Here is an 18,176-nt window from a genome sequence, read left to right on the forward strand (position 1 = left end):
GCAGCCATCTGGGAAGTCACTTTTTCATTTTTCTTGATATCTCCAAAATCTTATCTGTTACCATTCCTTAAATGCCTGCCTTTTCAATAATACAGAAGTGCCGATGACTCTCTGTTCTCATTACCTTGAGCCCTTACCCTAAACTTTATTGGCGCATAATTGTATACTGTAACCTTATGCACCTTTATTCCCTCAAGTACATCAGCATATTCTTGCATTATATAGTATCTTTCCAATCTGGCACAATTTCTATAGCTGTGAAAATTTTAAGTTAATTCCATTTTAGCTTCTAAAGCTACTAGTACTACTGCCACAGTCTCCATCACAAACAGTCTCTAGCAAGTCTTGCTCCTTGTGGCCCCCTGACACAACTTTTCTTTACAGATTATATTCCAGTTTCTCCAGTAATAAGGCTCCCTTGCTAAAATCTTATTTCCCTTGGTATTCTCTTCAGTTCAAAAGCTGCAGTCTTGTGTGGGACAAACGATCACCAAAATTCTGTTTCCATACCAAAAGGCACTCACTGTTTCCTTATAAAGCTCTCATGTTCCAGCTTTATCTAAATGGGTCTCCTGTAACATAACTTAGCAATCAGCTATGACTGAGAATAGGCATTTCAAGATTTACCCGTGGTTGGTGTGGTTTGATCATGAGGACAAAGCCTGAGTGATCAAACAAAAGCAACCATGGGAAAATCCTACAATACCCACATCCACAAGTAAGTTATTGCTATTATACAATGACATAATTTCAGAAAACAATTGCCTACCTTTCTTAAATAAAGCCTTTGTATAATGACACTTTAGTGTTCTTCAGTCTTCTTAGTGCTTTACTGATATACTGCAAATGCATATGGAACATACGGGCGCATGCTTGCACAGTACATCAATACAGTGCTAGTGGAGCTGCCATGAAAAAGAGCATACTAATATCAGTTTGCCTCTGTCTCTTTTACTTTTCTAAAAAACAGCATGACCTGAAGCTTGAAAGACAGGACAAACATAAGAGGATATAGTGAGGGACATTGTACAAAACTCTGGACAGTTGAGATGTAAGGTTAAAAAGACCAACAGCAATCATTTTAGCACTACATTGCCTTCTGACTTCCAGAGTCTTGCAGAATGTCCTTACTTTTTTTGTCTCATATTTTGCTCAGTCCCTCTTAAAACGTATGAAAGTTGCATATCCTAATAGTTCAGCCACTCAGCAATAGTTAATTGACTGGAGTTCTTTCTGTTGGGATATGCTTGATTTACAACAGGCACAATGACTGTAGTACCCAACCATCATGCACATTTTGGAATAGTAATGACCTTTTACTGCATAATTATTTTCACCCCACTTCCTCTCTATGTAAAATAATACTCTTTGCCTTTTAATTGTACCTAAAAGATAATTTATATACCAGGTTACTATAAAAAATATAGCCATATAAACATATTTCCATTTCATCTTTGTCACTGAATCACTTTTGTTTGATGAACAACCCTCCCCACAATTGCATTCCCATCCCATTCATTAAACAGCATTTTATTATTTCACATAAAAATACTGAAACACATTTTGTTGGATATGTGTTACATGTCATAATACTTTCCTAATATCATGTCCTCCTCCAAACCACTCAAAAGATGCAGAAAACAAGTAAGTATGTATGTATCCCTCACTAAAAAACGTCCAGTGCAAGAGAAAGAAGCTGCAACAATGAAAATGTAAAGTGGCTCGTTTTAATATCACTCGCTTTTCGTCCGGACTTCCTCAGACAAAAAGATAAAACTAATATAAAACCAGATAATTAAATACTGGTACAAAATAACACATGGCATATTTTACCCTATCCTGATACATCAATATACTCTAAATTATTTGAATTAATTGAGTAATTACATCAAGGAACCCCACCCTCCAACAGCATCACATAAAGCAAGGAGAAAAATGTCAAAAATCTCCTTACAAACATCAACCCTATATAAACAGATTGAAATCCAAAAAATAATAAAATAAAAGCAAGCCACAACTCCTCAAGTCAAAAAGACAGCTTGCATTTAAAATGAGTACAGTCCACGATTTAAATGACGGTTCAAGTAAAACAAATTCATAAAAGAATTGAAAAAAGTGCAATCTTATATTTCTAAACATATATACAAGAAAAACTTTTAGTTAACTCATCTTAATCAAATGACACTCACTGTTCTGAGAAGAAACTTCACAAGATTTATAAATATTCCAGATGTCATTCTTATAAGCAGCATTCATAGCCATTTTAAAGCATTTCTAACCTTGAAATAGGTTCAGTTGAGTGGTTTGACGGAAAAGGTTTCCGTCACCTCTGAGTAATGTTAAGGTGGGCATTGTCTTGAGAAATAATGTGACAGTTGTTTGCCGTTTCTACGGCTATATTTACTGCCAGGTTTAAAATCCTTTCCGAGACATCAAGTGGGCCTGTATGTGTTAATGTTTATGTTGCTATATGCCAGGTCCTGGTCATCTTTCTTGGTCATATTTCAAGGTTAGAGATGCTTTAAAATGACTATGAACGCTGCTTATAAGAATGACATCTGGAATAGTTATAAATCATGTGAAGTTTCTTCGCAGAACAGTGAGTGTCATTTGATTAAGATGAGTTAACTAAAAGTTTTTCTTGTATATATGTTTAGAAATATAAGACTGTACTTTTTCAATTCTTTTATGAATTTGTTTTAACTGAACAGTTATTTAAATCGCGGAAAGTACTCATTTTAAATGTGAGCTGTCTTTTTGACTTGAGGGCATGTGGCTTGCTTTTATTTTATTATTTTTTTAGATTTCAATCTGTTTATATAGGGTTGATGTTTGTAAGGAGATTTTTTACATTTTCCTCCTTGCTTTTTGTGATGCTGTTGGGAGGATGGGGTTCCTTGATGTATTTACTCAATTAAATCAAATAATTTAGCGTATATTGATATATCAGGATAGGGTAAAATATGTCATGTGTTATTTTGTACCAGTATTTAATTATCTGTTTTTATATCAGTTTTATATTTTTGACTGAGGAAGCCCGGACAAAAAGTGAGTGATATTAAAAACGAGCAGCTTTACATTTTCATTGTTGCAGCTTCTTTCTCTTGCACCAGGTGTTTTTAGTGTGACTTGTGAGTTTGGAATTGTGTTTTTTTGTTTTACATGTATATATCCCTCATCACGGCAAATGCCTCTGTTAGATGGTCACCAAATGCGCATTAAACAACCTAAATCTTAGGTTTCTTCTGTTAATGTGCACACGTTTGCTTACTTTTTGTATAGCAAGAGTACAATTATGTAAAATCTATTCAAAACAAAATCCCTTCTCATCAAGGAAAACAACATGCATATTTCCCATTTAATCAATTCAATTTTCCATCCAGTCATTTAACTTTCAGTTTCCTAACCACCTTTTATAGTACTCAACTTTCTACTTTTTATTTTTGAACAACACACCAAAGAGTTGCAGATGCTTGAATGTTTAACATCACTAGCTTCCATGTGGTTTAGTATAGTTCTTCCTTTAAGGCCTATTTGCTATGTCCCACTCAATAACGTCACCAAGAGGGCAGTCTTTCTTCAACCACAAAAAAAAAAAAAACTGAATAATACATGAAACAACAGTTTAAGACTCACTCCAGCTTCCCAACATTCCACTCATGACTGGAATAAATTTCTTCCATTTCTATCCGGTATACTCAGAAAATTCATTTTCTACAAATACTCTGGTGACTCCAACTTTCAAAACCTTTTCTATCTGCTACATATTTGTTAATAACATCTCCATTTGTTGGTATACTACTATTGGTTTCTTCCTTCAAAGGCTTCTTATTACATAACATGGTGTGCCCTTTCTATCAGTTATGTCCTGGAGTATGATACCAGTCCAATTGCTGATAATGGTCCTCCTAACGCTTAAACAATCTGTCTCATCCAGCTCCTCAGGCAAGATTCTTAACCTTCAATTTTCCCACCTTGCTCTGTCCTACAAATCAACCACTATTTTGAAGGGTTGCTCATGAGATTACTCATTTTCTGCCAGTCTCTCCTTAATTTCCATTTCTGATTTTGCATCTTAATCAATCAGAGCTTCCTTTATTCTATTTTTCAGTCCATTGCCATTTGATTTTCTAGACTCTTCTAGGACCCCAAATATTTTAAAGACCTCTATGTACATCTGAGAAATTTTCTCTTCAAAGTTGCTTGAAGCCATGATTTGTTTTTGAATCATACACTAGTCTGCTTCCCAGTGAATTTCTGCTTAACCTTCATCCAACATAACATTCTCCTCTCCCTTTTTCTTCACTTTATTTTTATTTCTTCCTGATTTTTTTCCTTTGATGACATCCAGACAAAATAATCTTTAGTCAGTGAGAGAATTTAAACCACACTGACTTATTTTACTGTTTTCAGCACTTCTTAGTTCTTCCTGTCACTAGAGCTAAGTTAACATTCTTCTCAGTCTGTGGCCATCCTGAAACTTCAAACCAAAGTCTGCTATTTTAAATATTACCTTTTTTAAAGACTATAAGCTTGTCAAGGAGAACTGAAAATGTCTACGTCGTGCAAAAAAGCTTCAGACAAAATGAACTGCTTATATTTATGGTAATCTCATCTAGACAATTTGTTTACAAATTATTTTACCACATGCCTTGAAATACACAGCCAGGAGGTTATAACAGCAGATAAAGTTAACAACTTGAAAGGTGGATAGATTTTAGTTTTCAGCATTTTTCCTAACTCTGACTCAATAACCATCAGGCTTCTCTTCTTCTGCATGTCTCATACAGCCCGTTAAGTGTCTCCGGGAGGTAAAAGTCTTATTCCTAAAAAGTAAAAGCTTTGTTCCTCAGAGGGGAATCAGACAGGCAGTGGAGGACAAAGCTAACACCTACATTAGGCTTGAGTGTTTTGTGCTCTGGATTCCTAACCCACTGTGCATGTCCTGTCTTGTCCCGAGGTTTGGAGTACAATGGGTATACTGATGAGGGTGAGTTAACTCATTTGTGTAGATAACCTAACCCCTCAAGACTGCCCAAGTTCTCTCAAAGCCATCACTGGTTTGTGACCTCTGTTCTCACTGGGAATTCTACCACAAGAACATCAATGTGACCCCCCCCCCGCACACCCCACCCATGAAGAGAAGTAAGCCAGCAAGGCTAACTTTCTTTCCTTCTCCATGCCAAACCGTATAACAATTTAAACTGCAATTTGAACTCTGGTCCCCTGCACTGAAATCGCGGTTTTATCCCTTTACACTACTGGAGATGTCACAGACTTGTTTATTTACATGTAAAACAAAAGGGATAAATTCTGGACTCTTTAAGCTGGCAACGAAAGCCAGGAGAATTTACTGCCTCTTCAAGCACAAGCACATAATTCCACAAACGTCTATAGCATGAGTAAAAACACCTCAAATAACTAATTCAAATTCATTCACTCTCCATTTACCCTTTTTATCCTATTCACAGTTGCAGGGGGAGCCACAATGTATCTGAACACTAAATGGGCACAAGACAAGAAATTATTCCAGCCTAAGATGCCAGCATAATGTAGGGCATAGACACAAATTCACTCAAATATGGACTCACATCTTTTGGCAATTTTTCAGTGGATCTCCAATTCTCCTACAGCATATTTTTGGGACGTGGAAGGAAATGGTAAACCCAATGAAAATTCATGAGGACCACAGGATGGATATGCAGTCTCTAGACAGAAGACACCCAACTCAAGAATAAAACTACAGAAATAAACACCGTCAAGCAGCACTGCTAACTTCACCACCACTGTGACTCCATTATCCCTCAGTAAAGTAAAAATAAACATCAGCAAAAAAAGAATTCAAATATTTTACTAAATATTCAGTTTGAAACAACAAGCAATGATACAATTTAATTACTTACCCAAGAAAACAATCAGTGTCATTCATCCATTGGTTAATAAACTGTGCTGTAATTGGCTCAGTACTGTGAGGGAATCTAATATTTTCAAGGGTGTGCAGAAGAAGAACAGGACTATAGTACAGAGCTGCTATGACAACTTGAAGGCACATAGTACGGAGTTCACTTGTTTTAACTCCTCGTGTTAACCTCTCCAGTGCAGCTTCGACAAAGAGTGGAATACACTAAAAAAAGAAACAAACTAGATGAAAAAATAAAATAATGTTTATTCTACTTTACAGCCAACAGCATGCTGGTATGATCCATTTTCTACATCTCTCTGTTACTCAAAATCTAATTAAAAAGGATCAAACTAAATGGAATGCAAAGCAGACCCACAATGAAAATTTACTCTACTATGGAGGTTAATGGAAAAAGTTGCGCCTCACTTTCTGTTACTTGTCATTCCCACAAGGACTTTACCATAATTTGACCAGTACATTGTGTTCACTTAAGAAATAGGAAACACAAATGCAGGGTGTGGGATATGGGTGATGAATAAATAAATAATTAAGGACACAGTCTGAACCAGTAATTAGGCTGCAAGATAAATGTCAAAGTCAATAAAAGGGGTCTTGGAATTTTGGGAAGGTAGTAACATTAGCATTCCTAGCCAAACATTACCTTGGTTAAATAAATGGTGCAATAACTGAAGATGTAAACATAATCAAGAATAATATTAATGCAGAAGACAATGTAAAACTCACATCAATGGGAAATGCCGCCACATACCTTTTGTTAAATAAACATTCCAGTGTCAAAGGGTATGCCACCAATCAGCCAGTAATTTGAATTTGAGTAACAGCTTACATGCTGGGGTGCCAGACTAGGAAGGAAGGAATAAAGAAGTTATGTACTTACCATAATGTTCCATGTGAGTTGCTCATCTCTCCTTTATTCTTACACATGGGTTTGAAGCCGATCCCTCGGCTCCGAGTCAGACGCTTTCACAAGCTCGAGGTTTTAGAGTAGCTCGAGGCCAACTCTCTATCCCATGATGCTCTCTGCCGCACCTCAGATCTAGTTTGCTGATCCCAACATATATAACATGATAAGGACATGAACATTACTCCAGCCGGAGTAAGAAATCCTATAACAAGACCCACAAGACCGCAAACACTCTTACTTGTTCTTTGAGAAGCCTGGGGGGGGGGGGAGGAGGCGGGTGGGAATGTAAAAATGAAGGCAAGATGAACAACTCACATGGAACGTTACTGTAAGTACATAACTTCTTTATGTGAAGTTGTTCACTCTTGCCATTCATTCTAACACATGGGTAGTGTCCCAAGCACAATTCATCTTGGGTGGCTCACGGGAGTATACTCCTGAGGACAGTGGAACCAAAAGAAGCCCTGTCCCTGGAGGCCCCATCTACTTTGTAATGCGTAATGAAGGTATGAGGCTTAGACCAACTGGCAGCTGCACATATCGTGTCCAAAGGCAGCCTAGCCGTACAAGCTGAAGAAGTAGAAATAGCCCTAGTGGAATGCGCTTTCACACTACGTTCCAATGGTTGATTCATGGAGGAATATGTGAATTTCATGCAGTCAACCATTTGGAAAGAGTAACTTTTGATACTGGTAGCCCTTTCTTGGTGTCAGCATGAGAGACAAAAAGTTGTTCTGATTTTCTAAATTGTTTTGTTCTAAACAAATAGAACCTGAGTTGTATGTGAACATCAAGTTTATGCAACATATACTCCCAACTTGTTGGAATGGTTACTGAAGAAAGTTGGGAGTTCAATAGTTTGGTTCAGATTTGCCTCCAAACATACCTTAGCAAGGAAGGAAGGGTTAGTTCTCAGCAACACTCTGTCAGGGTAAAAAATCAAATATGTGGGTTTGATAGATAAGGTCTGAAGTTCGGACACTCTACGTGCTGATGTAATGGTCACCAAGAAGATGGTTTTCCAAGACAGAACTTTTAGTTGGCAGGATGATGCAGGATCAAATGGAGGAAGAATAATCCTTGATAGAACAAAATTCAGATTCCAGGGAGTAAAAGGTTGTCTAACTGGTGGTCTAAGATGTATGGTACCTTTTAAGAAGGCTCTACATAATCTGTGAGACATAAGATTAGAACCTTCCGATCCGAAGTGAAAATTTGAAATTGCAGCCAATTGAACTTGTATGGTGGCAGTTGCAGCACCTTCATTAAAAAGCTTAGTCAAGAACTCTAAAATGCTAGCAACTGGGGAGATGTATGGGTCAATATCATTTTGCAAAGCTCAGAAAGCAAATCGCTTCCATTTGCTGGCGTACAACTTTCTGGTGGAAGCTTTATTAGAGGAGACAAGGATATGCTGTACCGCCGAGGAAAAATTGTGTGACCTAGCTATGTTGGCAATCGGAGCAGCCAAGCTGTGAATCTGAGGGAATGAAGAGAAGGATGAAGAGCCCCTGATGAATGTGTCAGTAGATCTGGAACTGGGTCCAGAATCCAAGGGTCCTCTAGTTGGTAGAGTCGAAGGAAGGGGAACAAAATCTGTTGAGGCCAATACGGGGCTATTAGAATTACAGTACTCCCCAGGGCTTTGGCTTTCTGCAAGAATTTTGGAATCAGGGGAATTGTGGAAAAGCATATAGAAGTCCCAGGGGCCAAGCGTGTACAAGAGAATCCCTTGGGTTCTCCCCTGGTGGGGGATTCAAGGCAAAGTAGCTTCTGCATTTGGCATTCATAGGGGATGCAAACAGGTCACAGCAAGGCTGCCCCCATCTGTGGAAAATCATCTCCGCTACGTTGTCTTTGAGGGACCACTCGTGCGGCATCAGAATGGCTCTGCTTAGTTTGTCCGCAATCACGTTGGATTTCCCAGGGATGTGTGTCACTATCAGAAAGGGCCCGGTGGATACAGCCCACTGCCTGACTCTCAGGGCATCTCGACATAAGGGATACTTGGTTCCTCCTTGCTTGCTGACATACCAGACCACTGACATGTTGTCAGTCTGAATCGCAATCATTCCCAGAGGAAGAGAGTCTTGGAAGTAGTGTAACGCCAAAAGTACTGTTCTCATCTCCAGAACATTGATGTGCAATTGTGACTCTGTCTCTGACCAGGTGCCTTGGGCTGTTCTTCCCTGAAAAAACCCACCCTATCAGAGAAGCATCTGTGGCCACCGTGACTGATGGTGGGGGAAGAACAAATGGGCGACCTACTGTTACATGATGGCTGGTCAACCACCACTGAAGATCCTTTCTGCATGAATCTGTAATCATTATTAAGAATGACATTGGAAGTTGCTGGTAAGACCACTGCGTGAAGAGTAACCACTGAAGTATTCTCATGTGCATATGCCCCACAGGAACTGCTATGAGCGTTGCTGCCATAGTACCTAGTAGTTTCAACACTTGACAGGCTGGTACTTTTTTGCTCGTAAGAATGTCTGATACCTGTTGTCGAAGAGTGACTATTCTGTCCTGTGGCAATTTTACCATGGTGGTGGTGGTGGTGGTGGTATCTAAGTCTGCTCCAATATAGGAGATACAATGCGATGGTAACAACACTGACTGGTCAAAATTTATATTTATTCCAGAGAGCACAGATTGAGAGTGTGATCACTGGACTGAAATAGTTGATGCCTGGAGGTGGCGGTGAGGAGCCAGTCGTCCAGATATAGAAACACTCAGAATCCTAGACGCCTCAGGTGAACCGTAACCACTGCCATGCATTTGGTAAACACTCTGGGGCTGTTGTGAGACCAAAGGGAAGTGCTCAGAACTGATAGTGACTGGCTCCCAACCAGAAATGCAAGTGATCTCTGGATGGTCTGGCCATTTTGATATATGATAGTATGCATCCTTGAGATCTATACAGCAGATCCAATCGCCCGTTCCTAGAAATGGAAGAATCGATTGAAGCATGACCATCCAGAACTATTCCTTCTTTACAAAGGTGTTGAGTCTGCTGAGGTCCAAGACTGGCCTCCAGTCCCATGTTTTCTTTGGAACTAAAAATAATCTGGAGTAGGTTCTGAATCCTATTTAGTCTGGTGGGACTGGCTGGATGACTCTCTTTTCCTGCAGCCTTTGAATTTCTATGGCTGCTTGATCCCTGAGACTGGGTAGAATGTCTGGGATTTTCCTTCGTACAGGGGGAGGTTCTGAGAATGGAATGACATAACCTCTGGTAACAATGCTTTGTACCCAAGAATCTTTTGTAATTTCTATCCAGGCGTCTGGATACAAAAACAAGCAATCCCGACTGCCTCCAGAGTAGGACAGTCGAGCCTCCTTTTAGGAGCACTGGTATGGCTTGCCAAAGAACTGATCCCTGTCACCATGGTTCTGTGGACCCCCTCTGCCACCTGGGTGGCGTCTTCCATTATTACCCCCTCCTCTACCCCTGGAGAAGGGTTCACTACGTGTGTTCTGAAAAGCTCCTTGGGACTTCCGGAACCACATTTTCCCCCCTTTACCCTTTGGGGTAAGGTCTAGTAGTGGTGGAAAAATGGACTCCTACGGCAGATAGAGTCTTTCCATCTTGTTCACACCTAGTGAGTGTCTCCTTGACTTTAGGCCTGAAAAGGGATGAGCCACCAAATGGGGTATTAACGAAGGAAGACTTGAAGGCTTCCGCAAAGGAGCACAAGCACATCCAGGAATATCTCCGGAGAGCTACTGTTGAACTCGCTGCCCGACTCAAACCTTCAGCTGCATAAGAAATTAGCTGCATGGATGAGTTAACTATGGAATTAAGGGTATTGAGCTGGGATGTCACCTTATCATGAACAACTTCAGCTGTAATACTCTGTAGAGCATCTCCAAGCTCTTTAAGGAGATCTCTTTGAAGATGGGTAAAATGTGTCACATAGTTGAGTGATCCCATAGCAAAAGTTGTTTCCCATACCTGTCCATAATCCTGGAATCTCTATTAGGAGGATGGACAGTAGAAGAGGTTTCAGACGTATCTTTCTTGGTGGCCACCACCACCACCACCATGGCATCAACTGGCACGCCCTTGGTAAGAAACATTTTGTCCTTTGGCGATGTAATAAACTTGTTGGGCCTCCGAGGGACAGATTCGACATTATCAGGAGACCCCCACGCCCTTCGAGCACCCAACTCCATTAGTTCATCGAAGGGTGGATTCACCCAGGAGGTGTAGGGTTGAGACCCAAAAGCCTTCAGAAGCACCAACTCATCATCAGTAGGGCTAACGGACTGCCAGTCGTTTCAGGACTTCAAGAATATTAGCAAAGGAGATATTCTCCGAGGGGGACTGTGGGGACCCTTCTGACTCCTCTAAGTCAGTGTCTGATGTGACAAACTCCTCTGGGGAGTCTAAATGCCTCCTCTTGCAAAGCTTCTTCCTGGGAACCTCATCAGTGAGAGCTTCTGGTGAGATCTCAGTAGAACATGGGTTACCCAATGGGGCTACCTAAGGCTCTGGGTCTCGACGCTTTATAGGGACCTGTGAAGCAGAGGTAGACAGCAGCACTTTCGGGGATGAGGAGGAAGGCCCTGATGAAGTGGATATCTTGGAAGACATAACTCTCCTCATGGCATTGAAGGCTCCACTGCTCTGATATGAGGAAGTAGCCAGTTCCGAATAAGATGGCATCCTCCCCGGTGTCAACACAGTGTGCTCCGACTGAGAGGAAGCAGCAGAGCTCATCTGTGCCAAAGCTTCGAGCGGAAGGGTCGGAACTGACCCATCGATTCGACTGTCTCCCACGGAGCCGTCTGGAGAGTGACGGATCCCAGACTCCTCGAATGGCACCCAGTAGTCTGAGTCGACGGAGCCGATGGCACTGGAACAGGCCTCATCTCCATAGGTTCCACAATCATCAGTTCCACCTTCCTCAGCTCCAAAGGCCCAGCTCGGCTCGGAGGAGGAGCAGACACAGTAGGTAAGACAGTCTTCAGCTACGAAACCGGTTGGGGTGGAGCAGACAACAATTTGGCTAGTGCCGAATTCTCGAGGAGCCTCTGCACCACTCGGTCCACATCCACATCGGAAAGGCTCCTTGAAGAATGAGTCAAAGGGATCGACGAAGCCACCGACTGTAATATAGGTGATTTCAAACTTTCGAGACCAGCTCCGAAAAACAAGCTTGGTGCTCGGTTCCGAGGACTGCGGAAAGTACAGTTTTGTACCTACCATAAATGTAGATGTTCGAGTGTCTTCACTGCTGCAGTCATTACACTTGGGTTATCCTGCCATCAGGCGGTCTCGCAGTCGGCCAGAGTTCCAAAGTCTTGAGAGAAGAGGGGTGGCTCAGTATTATAATGAGCTGAGATGGCAGAGGCATGAGTCTTAACTGAAGAGAAGGCTAGGCCTTTGTGGAGCATTTCTGTTAAGTAATCTAGTATATGATGTAAGCTGGGCACAGTTGTGGCCATTCTCTGAGACTGGCTCAAGGAACAGTATCTTTTCCACTTTTCCGAACAGGAGTTTCTAGTACTAGGCCTCCTTGACTCCTGAGAGTTGCTGGTGATTAGTTCAGGGGATAAACCAGGCTGCTAGGTTCAGGGTCTGCAGCTGAGGGTGCAAAATCTGGCCCTCCTGCTGGGAAAACAGGGAAGGGGTCTGAGGCAGGTGCCATGGTGGCACTACTGTCAGACTGCACAAAAGAGGGTACCAGTGCTGGCATGGCCAGTCTGGTGCAATCAGGATTGTCCTTGGCTTGTCCTGTTTGATTTTTAGTAGAACCTTTGAGAGGAGGGGCAGAGGGGGAAATGCATAGATTGAGAGGCTTTCCCAGGTAAAGGACAGGTCATCCACTTTCCAAGCTTGGCTGTGGGCAGTTCTAGTGCAATATTTGCTCAATTGATAGTTCTGAGGGGAAGCAAAGAGGTCCACCTCTGGTGCCACCCACCAGTTCCTCAAAAGCTCGAATATTTGGGGTTCCAGTTTCCACTCGTGTGGGTCCATGAGATTTCTGCTTAAGTTATCTGCCAGTGAATTTAGTTTGCCTGGCAGGAATTGAACTTGCAGGTGCACTTGGTGGCTCAAGGCTGTGTTCCACAGAGCCATAGCTAATCTGCAGAGTGGGTAGGAATGGGTTCCCCCCTGCTTGTTTATGTACCACATAACTGTGATGTTATCTGTCTTTACCAATAGTTGTCCTGGAAGAATAAGGCCTTTGAAGGCTGTCAGAGCATTCTGTACAGCTAACATTTCTTTTTGATTGATATGCAGGTGCATTTGCTTTGGACTCCATTTGCATTGAATGCATTGTCCTGCCATCTGAGCCCCCCATGCATAGCTTGATGTGTCTATTGTTAGGATTTGTGCGGCAGGGGGCTGAGTGAAAGGGAGTCCCTTGTTGTGGTAGCAGACCTCTGCTCAGCAAAGGAACTCTATCCTTAGGCAAACAATGATAGGAATCATTGTTTCCAGGTCCTAAGAATGTTGACACCAGAGACTTTTTAAGTAGCATTGAAGTTTCCTCATATGCAGTCTTGTATATGGAATTAGTAGAATGCAAGAGGCCATGAACCCTAGGGCTTGCAGTATTTTTCTTGCAGATAGCTGGGTTTTGGTGGCCAGTAGATTGAAGTAGTTTGTCAAATAGATTTGTTTTTCTGGAGTGAGGAATGCCATCTGGGAAGTTGTGTTCAAGCTTTCTCCCAGGAATACAATCTGTTGGCTGGGTACCAGATGTGATTTGTTTTCGTTGATGTTGTACTCCAGTGAAGTTAGAAGTCTCTTTACAAATGTCAGGTGCTGTAGTAGCAATTCCTGCCTGTCTACCTGAATCAGGCAATCATCCGAGTATGGGTAAATTTGAATCCTTCTCTGCCTGCAATATGCAATGGCTGGAGCTAGGCATTTTGTGAATACCCTGGGCGCAGTAGATAAGCCAAAGGGAAGTGCAGAGAACTGATAGTGCATACAGCCTGCTCTGAAACGTAGGTATTTCCTGCAAGATTCCCTTATGGAGATGTGCAGATAGCTTCTTTTAAGTCTAGGGTTGCTAGCCAAGAGTCCTTGGCTAGCATTGGAAGCAGCTGTTGGGAGACTAAGCATGTTGAATTTTGGAACCACCAGAAATGTGTTGAGAATAGACAGATCCATGATAGGACACCAAGAGTTTTCTTTTCTGGGTACCAGAAACAGTCTGGAATAAAAGCCTCTTCCCCTTTATCCTGCTGGGACAGGTTGAACAGCCTTGATACTGAGAAGAGAAAGTACTTCCTTTTGGGCCTCTGCCCACTGGTTTGGGGGGAGGTCTGGCCATCCGCTTGGGGTTGGGAGTGAGTGGAAGTGGAATCTGTATCCCTGGGAAAGAATGTTTAATACCCATCAGTCTTGGGTAATGTACTCTCAGTTTTTAGCATGCAGGGCAAGTTTCCCTCCAAAAGGTGCAAGTACTTGGGCAAGGCTTGTAAGAGTTAAGGATAAGTCGTTGTGAGATTTTACCATAGAATGGTGGCTTACTACTCCCTGTTTTGGACGTGGGAGCACCCCATTGCTTAGATCTCTGCATACCCTGAGACTGCAGTCTTGGTGGTCTGCTGCCCCTGGGTTTGGACTGAGAAGGTCTGGAAGGGACTGGAAAAGACGAGTTTTCAGAAGGCCAATACCTACTGAATCTAGGTGGCTGCACTTGTATGAAATCTTTAACAGTTTGCATAGATTTAGCTTTTTCCTCCATCCTTTTGAGGACATCTTCAGATTTATTGCCAAATAGATGCTCTTGGTTTAATGGTGCATCTGGTGATTTTGCTTTGACATGGTCTGGCAAGGTTTGTTCCTTAAGCCAAGCATGCCTTCTAAGAACAGACCCAGTGATAGCAGTCCTGCAAGAAGCTTCTAAGGCATGAAAACCACATTGCAAAGTATGTTTACCAACTCGGTTAGCAGAATGCATTAACTCTTGTAAATCTATGTTCTGCACAATCGGGAATCATCATCATTTTCTGTTTAATGAGTTCCAGAATATGTTGCTGATACTTTAACATATGAAACTGGAAATTTAAAGCCCTGATGGCAAGAGTAGCAGAGGTGTATACCTTCTTTCCCCATCTGTTTAAAGCCCTAAAATCCTTGTCTGAAGGGGTAGGATTTTTGGTGGGTCTATGTTATAACAGTGAACGATCAAAAGATTGAATGCTGTTATAATAAACCCAAAACAGCAAAAACGTAAAAGAGTGAGCTATCAGAACAGTAATTTTTTTCCCAGGGAAAAAAAATCACTGCCCCCCCCCCCCAAAAAAAAAAAAAAAAAAACAGACACTAAACACTATTTTAAGTGGGGGGGGCTTCGCCTCACATCCTCCTACTTAAATATACCAACTCCGGGATTGCACTACAGTGCCAAAAATGGCAAAGTGACGGAAGTGGCCAAGCGACTTGTTTCCCAGGGAAAGAAGTCGCTTAAAAGCTGCTTAGTCATTTTGCGTTTTCGACATTTACAGTTCGACCAAGATGCATTCGACAGAATGAGTCTTTGGTCTTCTGATAGGAACCCTTTTTGGCTGTAGTAGCCTTAATGCCTTTAGGTCCCTGGGAAATGGTCTCTGGATCTGCAGTAGGATTCTTAAATAGAAATTTTTGAGAGTCAGGTACTCTGTAGTACCTGTCAGGTTTTCTAGGAGCTGGTGGTAAAGTATCAGGGTAAGGCTGGATTCCAAGAAGACATCATCTACAATTTCTAGAACAGGAGGGATAGGTAGAGGCCTGTGCTGAGAGAAGTTTAAAAATTCCCTGAGTCTCTTTTTTGACCGAGAGTAGTCCTGGCTCTCCCAGCGGAAATGCTCTCTAAGGGTATGCAGAGTTTCACCAAAAGAAAAATCTTCTGGTGGGGAAGCAGAGGGAATGGAATCCTCTGCATCAGAATCCTCATAGGTAGATAAGGGTATGTCCTGGTAATCAGAAAGGTCAGAGTTATCAGACTCCTGATCTGAAGAATCAGACGGAAAATCAGTTCTTGATCTTTTTGAGAGGGAAGGCTGACTTCCCGTAATTAAAGTAATAAGGTCTTCAGCTATTCTAAGCATTTGTTTTTGTGGCATGTGGGCCTTAGAATGTGCTTTGATCGTCAGTTTCCTAGACGTAGTGAACTCTAGGCCTGAGAAAGTCGGTGTTTTTAGTTTGAAATGAAGTCATCGGTTTAATATGAAAATCAGAAGGCCTGAATACACCCTCAGAAGCCGGTGCATGCTTAGTGGCACCAGACCCATCCAAGGTAGAGGAGACATCCACAGGATCCATAGTCGAAGAAGCATCTCACGGCATACCGGACTCCGAATGGGTCTCAGTAGAGGCTTGCAAATCTGTAGAAGCAGGTATCAGGGGCTGCGAAAGCACCTCAATGAGTATCGGCCGACTGGCGACTAGCTTATCGGTAGCATTGTCGGCAGTTTTGGATCTATGCGATCTATCTCTGACTTTATCCTTACTTTTTTTTTTTTTTGGAAGATCGGTAGTTGGATGGCTTATCGAAGCCATTTTCGAATACGGAGATCGAGAGCGAAAGAATTTAGTGACAAAAATAGCCTGACAATGAATAGTTCGGGCATTGAACAAGGCACAAAACCGACAGTGAGGGACGTCGTGGTCTGGGCCTAAACAGGTGACGCAGTAAGAATGAAAATCTCTGTGAGGTATTTGCTTTCCACAGGCAAGACAATTATTATTTTTTTCTGACATCAGTTAGAGAAAGAAAAAAGGATCCTCAATGGGGTACTTATCTTTTTGAAGACTTCAATTCTGAAAGCTCGAAACTCATAAGATCGAGTTCAAAATCTCAAGTTTCAGTAACTCGAAACTGTGAATGGGAAGTGTAAAAAATTAGATTAATGGTTTTACCTTTTTGTAGGGGGCTGGGTCCCCCTGTACTGTTCCTTCCTTAATGTGCAGGTTTCATGACCGCACCTCAGCGGAGGAACGGAAAGTGTCCCGTTGTGCTCTTATGCATATAGCGCGTAATGGTACATTTCCATCTCCTTTGCTGTATTGCGATCTCGGAGTTGGTATATTTTAAGTAGGAGGGTGTGGGAGGCAAAGTGTTTTTTTCTTTCCTTTCGTACCCCTTCACAATCTCGAGTGCATGAATACTCGAGATTCTGGGCTTGGGCTTATGAGTTTCGAGTATTCATATATTCGATCTTGTGAAAGGGAACCATAAAATTATGTACATTACACTGTATGGCTAATACAAGTAAAATCAGAGTACTGTCTTCTCAGTCTAAATATATACAATTAGATAATGAATGGCTGTCTAGAACACATTTGAACAATGTTTGAAAATAGTAGAGTAAGGAGCGAGGGCAGTGCTAAGTTAAGCATTTCTGAATTGGCACAAGTACAAAAAATTAACCCCTTCAGACCTGCAGATGACAACAGGATGACCTATCACTTTCTGAAACATGTTCCATAGTGGGAATAAATGAAGTGTGATGAGACTGGAAGGAGGATACTGGACAATGCATTTGTAAACTAGACAGATTACTGATGCATGTTAATAATACCTTCTTTTAACCAAGTAGGCCCACTGAACACAAAGTCCCTTTCCAGGGGCAACCCAAGAGCAATGGCTGGTTAAGTTACTTCTTCAAGTTCACACAGCAGGCAAATGAGGGCTAAGGGAACCAAAACCTGTACCACAGGAACGCACAGACTTAACCCTTTGTGCCAAATACCAGACACAGGGAGATATTACAAAAAAACAACAAACAGAGATCACTTAGGCAACAGCATTCAGCAAGAGTACAGAAGAAGACAAAAAAAAAAGAATAAACTTGTACAGTGTAATAAAATGCTAACCTAACTGTGATGTCTCTCCTCTGGGCCAGGAATCAAGGAAGCTCAATCCTCACCGGTGAGTGTCATTCACTTGGAACCAAGACAGATACAGACAGTACTTCCCAATGCGCTCTCTGCACCAAGCACAACTTCCCTTAAGAGTACACAGAGACCACACTCCTGTCCTGGAGTTGAGCTTCCCTCTCTCACACCAGGTCCCAAATAAGACTCCACAATACCTACAGCTGTAGAGTTGAGTCCTTAGCCAAGCATTCCAAGCCAAGTCCTCCACCACCCTTCTCTGTGAAACCAGTGTTTTCTGTCCCTGCCCCAAGTAGCTGACACACACTCACACACACACACACACACACACACACCTGGAAAATGTTGGCACAGATTTACCAGCTATACCCCTCTGCCCAGACTATAAGGCAGAGACTGTCACCAGAACACTCCAAAGCCAGGTACGCTAAGAGTCTTACCAGGGTGTCCAATTATACTTAGTAAATTTAATACTAATACAAATGTAGTGTTTTACCAATGCA

At 41.9% G+C, this 18,176-nt stretch overlaps 1 protein-coding gene across 1 annotated transcript in view; it reads right to left on the minus strand.

Annotated features, from left to right (window-relative positions):
- IPO8 (importin 8) overlaps positions 1-18,176 on the minus strand; it is a 3,293,983-nt gene that overhangs the window by 641,192 nt on the left and 2,634,615 nt on the right. The window contains exon 21 of the mRNA XM_044088203.1: positions 5,904-6,124. Coding sequence (XP_043944138.1) covers positions 5,904-6,124 — 221 coding nt within the window. The remainder of the gene's footprint in view (positions 1-5,903; positions 6,125-18,176) is intronic.

Source organism: Protopterus annectens, chromosome 11.part0, assembly GCF_019279795.1.
Source record: "Protopterus annectens isolate FY-2018-M chromosome 11.part0, PAN1.0, whole genome shotgun sequence".
Lineage (NCBI taxonomy): Eukaryota > Metazoa > Chordata > Ceratodontiformes > Protopteridae > Protopterus > Protopterus annectens.